This window comes from Sminthopsis crassicaudata, chromosome 1 (genome assembly GCF_048593235.1).
Source record: "Sminthopsis crassicaudata isolate SCR6 chromosome 1, ASM4859323v1, whole genome shotgun sequence".
Taxonomy (NCBI): domain Eukaryota; kingdom Metazoa; phylum Chordata; class Mammalia; order Dasyuromorphia; family Dasyuridae; genus Sminthopsis; species Sminthopsis crassicaudata.
The window spans coordinates 468,568,364-468,579,375 of record NC_133617.1 but is presented as its reverse complement, the minus strand read 5'-3'; the positions used below and the strand labels follow the sequence as shown (position 1 = coordinate 468,579,375).

Genomic DNA, 11,012 nt, shown 5'->3' with positions numbered 1-11,012 from the left:
GCGTCCTTCAGTGTCGTCATCTAGATGCGCCAAGAGTCCTTTCCCCTGCTTTTCCTCGGAGCGGTCTGCTGGGGTCTGCAAGATGGCAGGCTGCGCTGGGGCGGCTGCGGCTTCTCCGCTCTGGAGACTGTGCTCCGGGGCTCGGAGGTTCCCCTCAGGTAAAAAAGGAGGAGCGGGCATGTCCCTAAAAAACTCTGGGAGTTTGTGCTACTGTGCTATCTCTTTTACAGAGGGGGAAACTGAGGCTGAGAGTGCGCGGTTTTGCCCAGGGTCACACAGAGGGTGTCCTGACAAACCCAGTGCTTAAGTAACTGCTGGGCCGGCCGTACTTTTTTTTATCACTTATAAGCCCATTTGCCAAAGAAATGGGGTTAGGGCCTGAAGTCGGGGTTTCATGGGGTCCGTGCTTTCCCTACAAGTTGGAGTTGTGCAGACTGGGAACCTGGCAAGTGTCACTGACTTGCTGAGGAGGCACTTCTGTGACACTTGGGTCAAGTGCACGAACTTGAACTCAGGGCTTGATTCCAGGGCCAGATCTCTGTCCTTCTGACATGCAACTTGATGAAAAAAAGAATGCTTAAAAACAAGCCTAGAAAATGATCTCTCGCGCCTGGATGTAAAAACTCCAAAGTGCTCCCCCTTCATCAGAAGCAAGCTTTTGCTGAGAGCATGTTATATACCTGGCACTGTACTGGACGCTTAAAATATATTTTTAAAAAAGCACTATACGGGTCCATTAGACACGGCACTTTATGAAAGAAATATGTGTGTATCTGAAAGAATACAGTGTAATCAAAAGACAAGCTGAATCCATAGGTATAGTAGATAGGTAATTTCAATTTGCCAACATTACGTTTTGCAGGGAATGGATATGAAATGGATATGGTTTTAAAAATCATAATACATTGGTAAGAAGTAATCACGTTTTGTGACAACATATTGGCGCGGAGGTAGGAAAGTGCAGAGTATGTTGTTTTATGCACTTTTTATTTATTTGCTTGTGTCCAACTCTTTGTGACTCCATTTGAGGTTTTCTTGGCCAAGACATTGGAGTGGTTTGCCATTTCCTCCCGGATGAGGAAACCAGGGCCAGCCAGGCTAAGTGCCTTGGGCCACAGTTTAAGTGTTTGAGGCTGGATTTCAGTCCCAGTATTCTATCCACTGTGTCAGTAGTTGCCTGTTTTGAATATGTGTGTATGCATACATATATGTGTATGCATACATATATGACCTCCGGCTAGGCACTTAACCCCAATTGCCTCTGGGGAAAAAAAGGGGCAAGTCATTTAACCTCAGTTGCCTCAGCAAAAAAAAAAAAAAAAAAAAAAAAGGACGCTTCTCGATAAGCGATTTGATAAATACTTGTTTGTGTTTGTTTTTCCGCTAAGGACTCTGTTGTCTTGACAATTTCTTGACTTGCAAGTGAATTTAATTTAAATGGGGGAGAGCTATGCAAGGTCACCTGCTTCACGTTCCCCTCCGGGGTCCAGTGGCTAGATATAGATCTAGATAATGGAGGTGGTCCTAGATGAAATGAGAGACTTTGTTTTTTTCAAGTTAAATTCTTCTGAGTCTCTCTTTGACTGGGGCTACACCCATTCAGTGATCTAGGCTAAGTAGCAAGAATTTCCTCTTTCACCCAGCCCCCTAAATAAATAAATGAATAAATCTGGGAGGGGAAGACTGGGTTCCTGGCTAAAACTGAAATGATTGCTATTTACATTCAATCTGAGACTTTTAGGACCCTAATAATGACCTTATGGGGCTTGGTCTAGGATCTGTTTGTGGTTAGACGTGAGAGAGATAAACCTGATTATAGAATGAGATTGATTGAAAGGGACTGAAAGTGGAAATGATAAAATCTCTTTGGAAGCAATAGCCTTTGCACATGATGAGCTCCTTTTAGGGGAGACTATAGAGGGATGTGGTTAAAATTGAGAGGAAACCAATAGAAAATTAAGTGCAAATAACAGTAAAGTGAAGACTTATCTCTTACCTGATCTTTGCAATTGGATTAGGAAATACCAAAATCACCTTTGTAATAACTTTACATTTTCACAAAGTACCATTTGTTTTATAGGTTACGCAAGAAATGCCAGCGTCAGATTTGGCAGTACAGGGATGACTTATAAAAATATCAACCATGCCACTGTAGATCGAATCATCCGGGTAGATCACGCGGGGGAATACGGAGCAAACCGCATATATGCTGGACAGATGGCCGTCCTTGGTAGAACAAGTATGGGACCAGTTATTCAGGTCTGTATATGTGAATCTTTGCCTTTTACGCTTTGTTCCACTGAAGTACTTATTTAATTCTAAGTCAGTATGTCATAATTATATTTTGTAAGTAGTTCTAATTCTTAATTGTTTTCATTACTCCAGTCAAGTAGTATTTGAAGAAAAGAATAATCTAGTATATAAGAAGGAAGGAACTTTGTAAATTTTTGTTCCTTTTGGTTCAAATATATTAACTTGTGTACCTTACTTTTGATTTTGTGATGTTCACTAGTTACTAGGTGAGAAGAGTCCAAGCTGAAAGCAAAAACTGATAAGCATTTGGCCTTGCTTTGAGATTTTTATGAGAAGTATAAGATACTTTATTATATTCCAGCTGGCATCAAATGGCTATACCTGTTATTCTGACCTTTCAGATTTTAAAATAAGCAAAATAGATCTAATTTTTTTGTAATCTCATCAGGACACATCTTTTCCCTTTTTCTAAACACTGATATTTCCAGAAAATTTGTAAGATGTAGTAAACTAATTTCAAAATTAATTAAATTTGTACTTGATGACAGTCTCTCCATTCTGAACTTCTTTTTTGGAATGATGTTTTTTCACTTTAAAAGTGAATGGTTTAGGTTGAAATGTGGAAAAATTCAAGGCAGAGAGGAGAGGGAAATCTTTTCCTAGCATTTCTACCTTGATTTCCCTTTCATTGTATAGACTGAGAAAATGCAGGGTTTTTTAGCACACAGTATGATTTATGTTAGGTGTGTCTATAGGTGGTTGGATTCTTTATTAATTTATTTCTCCTACAGAAAATGTGGGATCAAGAAAAGGATCATTTGAAAAAATTTAATGAGTTGATGGTTACATTTAGAGTTCGGCCAACTATTCTCATGCCCCTTTGGAATGTAATGGGATTTGTTTTGGGTAAGTATGCACTTAAGTGAATTTCTTTTACTTAAAATAAACTAGGAATATGACTTTTTTTTTTCCCCCCTAAGGCTGCAGTTAAGTGACTTGCCCAGGGTCACACAGCTAGGAAGTGTTAAGTGACTGAGACCAGATTTGAACTTGGGTCCTCCTGAATCCAGGGCTGGTGCTCTAAACACTGCGCGCCACCTAGCTGCCCCAGGAATATGACTTCTAATGTGGGACAATTTCAGGTGCTGGAACAGCTTTGCTTGGGGAAGGAAGGGGCAATGGCTTGCACTGTGGCTGTAGAAGAAGTCAATAGCACACCATTATAACAACCAGATTAGGACATTAATGGGAAGAGGATGCAGAAAAGTATGAAGAACTCCTTCAGGTGGCTTAGTTTTATATTTGGAATTTGACTGATAAGGGCTTATATAAAAAGGGGCATTAATTAAAAGTAAATTGTAACTTTTAGAAATCATTGGATTTTAATTTTATGGGATACTGAGGTCTAAATTTTTGAGTGATTGCTGATAGTTAATGATACTCTAGTCCAGAGTGCTTTCCACTGCATCACTGTTGGCAGATTCTAAACAAATCCTTTAACATAGGTCAAGCAAAAGAATGAAGAGAATTTGTTAGTTGATTTCCAAACAAAATAAATAGAATTGTCACCATGATCAACATATATTTAGCATCCTTGTCATCAGTCTTTTAAGATGTTTCTACTTTTATATCTTTATATATATATTTAGAGATATTTAACTTCATGTAATCTACTTCTTAAAGCCAATTCAATCTCAAGGTAAAAAGTGCCAACATCTTTATAAAAGAAGTAGCTAAGAAGTGGTATGTTTCATTTTTATCCTCTTCCTGCTTTATTTAGGGGTCTAATTCAAAAGAAAAAAATGAGTAAATTTGTGTCATTTATTAATGATTAAGCCCTTGCTTAATCTAATATATAAAACATCAGTAAAAGTAAATACATTCAATAACTACTCTTTATCCTTGAATGTAAGATGTGCCAAGAAAATTAAAAAGGCATTTATACTGATGGTTAGCAGTATCACATAAGAAAATGTATGTGAAGTAAATCAAAAAGTATATATAAAAATTAATTATTAAAGTAATTTTCTCATTTGCAAAGTGCTGTGTAGTGTACAAAGTAGTTTTTTAAAACAGTTCTGTGAGGTTGTTAAGTAGTAATGTTATGTCCTTTTTACAGATAAGGACACAATTTCAACAGATATTTCTCCCAAAGTCCTGCCAGCAGTTTCAGAAGCAGAGATAGGATTTAAACTTGGTCCTTTTGAATGGGAATCCAGAGTTCTTCCTGAGATTCCAGACTATTTAAAGACATGATTTGTATTTCTGTCCTAAATTGTTATCATTATCTTGCCATTTTATTTAATCAGACAATTAAAAAATTTCGGGATGAGGAGCTAGAACACCATGACACAGGACTTGAACACGATGCAGAATTGGTAGGTACCTGTTATTTACTCTTTGCTTTTGGTGTCTTGACCGCTGCTATTTGGAAAGTAAAGTTTCCAGAAAAATTGGACTCAAAGGGGAACAATTTGATACATTACTCACATAAATCATTTGAAGTTGGGAATCCTGTTTTTTTGTTCTCTCTTATTGTAATTCTTCCCACTATAAGAAATCATTAATTCTTATTTTACAAAATTCTTACAGATTTGAAGTGAGTTATTTCTCACTTGCTAGTTTATTCTATATTTCTAACTATAATTGTGCCTTAAGCAATTAATAAAATCAATTTTTTTTTTTTTTTTTTTTTTTTTTTTTTTTAGGCACCAGCATATAGCATCTTGAAAAGTGCTATTCAGGTTGGATGCAAAGCTGCAATATATTTATCAGAACGAATTTAAAATAATTCTTTGTGGCAATATGGAAAAGGTGATAGCAGTTAAAGAAGTTATATTTGTACGTGTGAACTTTGTAATTATTGTAAATTTTGTTAATAAATTGGATAATTCTACTTTTAAAAAATCTTTGGTTTTTCTATGTACTGCCTTCATTTCATTTCATTCAGATAAATATAGTTATTCTTATTTTGGTTTCATCTTTAATCATTAAATTTGAATGATCACCAAACTAACAGAAATATTTAAAAGAACAGAATCAAAACTTGGCAGCATAATTTATACCTTTTATGATTTAAGACTCTTAGGATTCAGACAGATTAAATAATAATGCTTGAGGACAAGTATTGTGTTTTAGAGTACTATGCTTTCCACAGACATAGCACAGCATCTTTTACATAGACATATAATGCATGCTAATTATATTGATTGAAAAAATACACATTTAATTGTAATTAAACATTCAAGTAGCAACCACAGCAATTGATTAAGTTTGTTAGTTCAAAAAATGTACTCTCCACAAATCTATTCTGAAATTCCTTACATATGTTCAGGTAATGTTCCTGAATATTGGTGTTAAAACAGAATGAAAAAAAAAATAATAAGATTTATGAACTCTAAATCCTTCTTATTCTAGATACAGTGTTGGAAGAGAGCATCTACTCTGTTACTTAAGTTGTGAATTTAGTTTAAAACACCTCCGAAAAGCAACTATTTATCCTCCTCGGTGTAGATATTTGGGTGATTTACTCCTGAAATGCAATTTCCATGTAGTTGTCCTGGTCGTCACTAACTATAGAAAAAATTTTCCAGAAAATAACAGGCCTTTAGTTTTGGAGCATATAGTGGGGTTTGAAATTTCATAAGGTGCTGTAGTCATTCTACAATTTTAAGGCAGCATATTGCATCTACTTTTGTGCTTTTAGACATAAAGGATAAAGGCCTATTTGGGGGGTGAGAAGGGAGTGTAGAAGGAAAGGTAGAAAGTTTAGGAAGCCAAAGGGTAATAGCCCCTTCACATTTTGTTTTCATTTCAAATGAATCATCTAAATACAGGACTTTAAATTTCATGTTGTACAGGATAAAACATTTCTATATATGTTTGGAGAAATTACCTTGACCTTCTGGGAAAGTGATGCTCTTTCTTAACCTTTTATAATAAGGTAAGTTCAACTAGTGTGTATTGGTGGTCATACTTGTATTAAAAAAAAAGCCATTGCATTGTGACTTTGAAATTTATTCTAGAAACCAGTATTTGATATTTGCTTAGCATATCCTTCAGAGATATGCGCTATTTATTCATTTGTTTTACTTTTTTGATAGCTTCCAGAACAAGACCAGGGAAATTGCTTTCTCTAAATCCCTTTTTGATTCTTCTTAATGTCATTACATCTTGCCTTTGTATATTAACATGGCCATCTTATCTTTTTCTTGCCTTTCTAACCTTTCAGGCAAAATGTGTTTATAAAACTGGATGCCAGCCAAGTAGGATGACAAAATAGCAAAATGGGTAATTGTGTCTGAAAAGACACCTGTAAACTATAGTTTTTTCCACAGCAGCATTCATATATATAATTTACTTTGAGATGTACTATTAGGGAGTCCTCTCGAATAGAACAATATGTAAAGTAAAGAGAAACAATTTTTTTTTTTTTGGTAATTTTTTTTTTTAAATTAAAGCTTTTTATTTACAAAACATGTGCATGGGTAATTTTTTAACATTGACTCTTGCAAGACCTTCTGTTCCAAATTATCCCCTCCTTCCCCACACCCCCTCTCCTAGATGGCAGATAGTCCAATACATATTAAATATGTTAAACCCAACATATGTATGCATTTTTATGTAGTTATCTTTCTGCACAAGAAAAATCAGATCAAGAAGGAAAAGGAAAACTGGGAAAACAAAATGCAAGCAAACAACAAGAAAAAGAGAGAATGCTATGTTGTGGTCCACATTCAGCTCCCACGGTCCTCTCTTTGGGTATAGATGGCTCTCTTCATCACTAAGCAGTTGTAATTGGTTTGAATCATCTCATTGTTGAAGAGAGCCAAGTCCATCAGAAATGAAGGTCAAAGTGGTTTTAGAGTCTTAAAAATACCTGATAGCTAAAGAATTCTCAAAAGATAGCTAAGTTAAATTAACTTTTTTTTTTTTTCTTCCCCAAGAATTTCTTTGCCTCCTAAGACTTATATTCTCCCTATTTTGTGTCCTAAAATGGCAGGCTGGCTATGCTGTGACTAAACAACATGCTCTTTCATAAATAATCATGTAGGAAGATAGGCTCTGGGATTTGCCATGGATAAGAGAATCTCCACTTTGTCCACCAGAGGGTGCTCCTATCCCAGAGTTACCATTATGTTTTCAATGACTTCAGAAAGATTTGGTATCCAGCACTGCTATTGATTTCTGAAATGTGACTGATAATTCCATGCAAGCTTCTTATTTTGCTCACTACCTCACTTTTGGCCTTATTTCACTTACTGATTGTCTGATATTGACAGCTTGAATGCTTGAACTTCATTGTGATAGCTGAGCAGGAACACTAGGTTTATTTCAAGATAATGGTATCTCACCTGGTTCATTCTTATATTTCTTTATGTACTGTCATCAGGATGGTTATACTTTTCTATCCAAAAAATGAAAGGAGAAGCAAAATGAGTGTGAGTGATAGACAAGGGATTATTCATCTGTTGAGGGTTGCTAAATAGGAATATCAAGCTTTGAACTAGGAATCCTAAAGAATTTTACTGGCTGCCATAGTTTTGCTTCAGACAATGAGCCCAGTTATTTCACAATTTGCAAATCACCACATTTCAGATTATATCTGTGATTCTTGGGGTATGAAAATAGCTCATAAACTTAGGTAAAAAGTGAGAACAAAAACAAGAAATCCTGCTTTCTGTTTGATTTTCTTTGGTCATCAGGAAATGATAGCTTGCTATTTGCATTCAAGGGTTAATGTACAAAAGCCTGGCACATATATTATTAGCACATTATTTAATTTCTATTTAATTTATTAAAATAGCAATCACCTTTTAATTGTAATTAACTTCTCTTAAGATTTAGTTACAAAGACATTTTAGATGTAGAATGTCAGAGTTTCTTAATGTTTGACCAGACCGAGATTATGTAAGCATAAAATAGATGCTTTTTAGAATTAAATTTTCAGGTTTTGTCCTCTCCAGTGTGCCTTTTTCTGTATTATTTTCTTTGCTTCAAATTGGAAGTGGTTTCTATCCATTTTCTCCAAGCAATTTATTGCTATGACAGCTGGAGATATATAGCCTTAAGTTTTTTTCATCAGTTGGTAACAATAGGTTGGAATTATATACCCTATGTTCAACAAATCAACTAGGTCTTTGTGCTATAATTCCTATGCCTAGTTTCCCAGCAGGTTTGCTGAAATAATGACTAACTAAAGATGTCACCTGTTGTATTTATTGCCTGGTTCTTAAGGGGTTTTTAGAAATGAACACTCTTTTTTTTTTTTTTTTTTTTTAATTTTTATTTCATTTTATAATTATAACATTTTTTTGACAGTACATATGCATGGGTAATTTTTTACAACATTATCCCTTGCACTTACTTCTATTCAGATTTTTTCCCTTCCTCCCCCAACCCCCTCCCCCTGATGGCAGGCAGTCTTATATATGTTAAATATATTACAGTATATTCTAGATACAATATATGTGTGTAGAACCGAATTTTTTGTTGCACAGGAAGAATTGGATTCAGAAGGTAAAAATAACAGTTTACATTCATTTCCCAGTGTTCCTTTTCTGGATGTAGCTGGTTCTGTCCATCATTAATCAATTGGAATTGGATTAGCTCTTCTCTATGTTGAAGAAATCCACTTCCATCAGCATACATCCTCGTATAGTATCATTGTTGAAGTGTATAATGATCTTCTGGTTCTGCTCGTTTCACTCAGCATCAGTTCATGTAAGTCTCTCCAAGCCTCTGTGTATTCATCCTGCTGGTCATTTCTTATAGAACAATAATATTCCATAACATTCATATACCATAGTTTACCCAACCATTCTCCAATTGATGGACATCCATTCATCTTCCAGCTTCTAGCCACTATGAAAAGGGCTGCCACAAACATTTTGGCACATACAGGACCATTTCCCTTCTTTAGTAGTTCCTTGGGGTATAAGCCCAGTAGTAGTATGGCTGGGTCAAAGGGTATGCACATTTTGATAACTTTTTGGGCATAATTCCAGATTGCTCTCCAGAATGGTTGGATTCTTTCACAACTCCACCAACAATGCAACAGTGTCCCAGTTTTCCCACAGCCCCTCCGAAATGAACACTCTTGAACCCAATAATAATAGCAATTAAATATTACTTGAATACTCTATAAGTGTGTAGTATTATGCTATGTTTCAAAACATAAGAGACTGAACCTTTCCTCAAGATCAATTTGAGTGAGACCAGTGAAATGGATATAGTGACATAGACAGTTTTGATTTTTTTTTTTTTTTTTTTACATACGGATCATGCAGGTTTTTGCATTCATACAAAACATGCATATAGTAAAACAGCCTGGTAATTCCTTTTGTTTGTTCACTTCATATAATACAAAGCAACAATAATAGATCCTTACCACAATCCTATGAGGTTTTGCAGAGGTAGTGTGAAGCTGAGAAGCTAAATGATTTGTCCAAGATCACAAAACTTGTGTTTGAGGCAACATTTGAATCAAGCTTTTCTTGATACTAAGTCTAAAACTCTGTCCATGGTACCACCTTATTACTTAAAAATAACATACAGTTGTCATTGAAACCTGTATGATCAGGAAGCCCTAGAAAATCATTGTGTAGACATTTAATTCTATAAAGGAGGAGGAAAATTATTACTGAGCTATTTGCTTTGTTCATTACTTCTCCTTTGCTAATTGTCTTATGTTGATAATATGACGGCTTGGGCTCCATTTGACAGTGGCCTGGGAACTCAGCATCAGTTCATGTAAATCATCCCAGGTCTTTCTAAAATAGGCTTGTTCATTTCTTACAGAACAGTAATGCTCCATTACTTTCATATACCTTAACTTATTAAGTCATTCCCCAATTGATGGGCATTTATTCATTTTCCAATTCTTTGCCACCACAAAAAGAGCTGCTGCAAACATTTTTGCACATGTGGGTCACTTTCCCTTCTTTATGATTTCCATGGGCTATAGACCCAGTAAAGTCACTGCTGGATCAAAGAGTGCACACAGTTTGATAGTCTTTTGGGGCATAGTTCCAAATTGTTCTTCAGAATGGTTGAATCATTTCCATTCCACAGTTCTACCATCAATATATTAGTGTCCCTGTTTTCCCACATCCCTTCCAACATTTGTTATTATCTTTTCCTGTCATCTTAGCCAATCTGAGATAATTGTTTTAATTTGCATTTCTCTAATCAATAGTGATTTAGAACATTTATTATATCATCATCTGAAAATTGTTCATATCCTTTGACCATTTATCAATTGAGGAATCATTTGTGTTCTTATAAATTTCACATAGTTTTTTATATATTTTAGAAATGAGGCCTTTAGCAGAAACAATGGCTGTAAAAAATTTCCCCCCACTTTGTACTTCCTTTTTAATCTTGTTTCTGTTGGTTTTATTTGTACAAAACCTTTTTAATTTAGTATAATCGAAGTTGTCCATTTTTGCATTTCATAATGTCCTCTAGTTCTTCTTTGGTCATAAATTTCTCCCTTCTCCAAAGATCTGGTAGATAAACTATCCCTTGGTCTCCTAATTTGCTTAATCTCATCCTTTTCCATCTCCCTTCTCAGGTTTTTTTTGTTTTTGTTATTGGTTTTTTTTTTTTTTTTTGAAGATTAAGGAGATTAAGTTGAAAATTTATCTTAATGACTAGCTATCCTTGGTTCTCCTACCAACTACTTTTCATTCTCCTTTACTAGATTATCAACCATATCCTGTCTGCTAACTATGGATGTAGCCCAAGGCTCTGTTGAT

The 11,012-nt window shown here is 35.1% G+C and overlaps 1 protein-coding gene across 1 annotated transcript; it reads left to right on the top strand.

The window, feature by feature from the left end:
• Positions 1-5,160, top strand: COQ7 (coenzyme Q7, hydroxylase). Its single transcript, XM_074280902.1, is given in 9 exon segments — positions 1-158; positions 2,081-2,259; positions 3,045-3,159; positions 3,396-3,412; positions 3,414-3,458; positions 3,460-3,501; positions 3,503-3,538; positions 4,563-4,631; positions 4,962-5,160. Coding segments are annotated over 9 exon segments (657 nt in total). The 5' UTR covers positions 1-82; the 3' UTR covers positions 5,040-5,160.
• Positions 5,161-11,012: the final 5,852 nt, after the last annotated feature.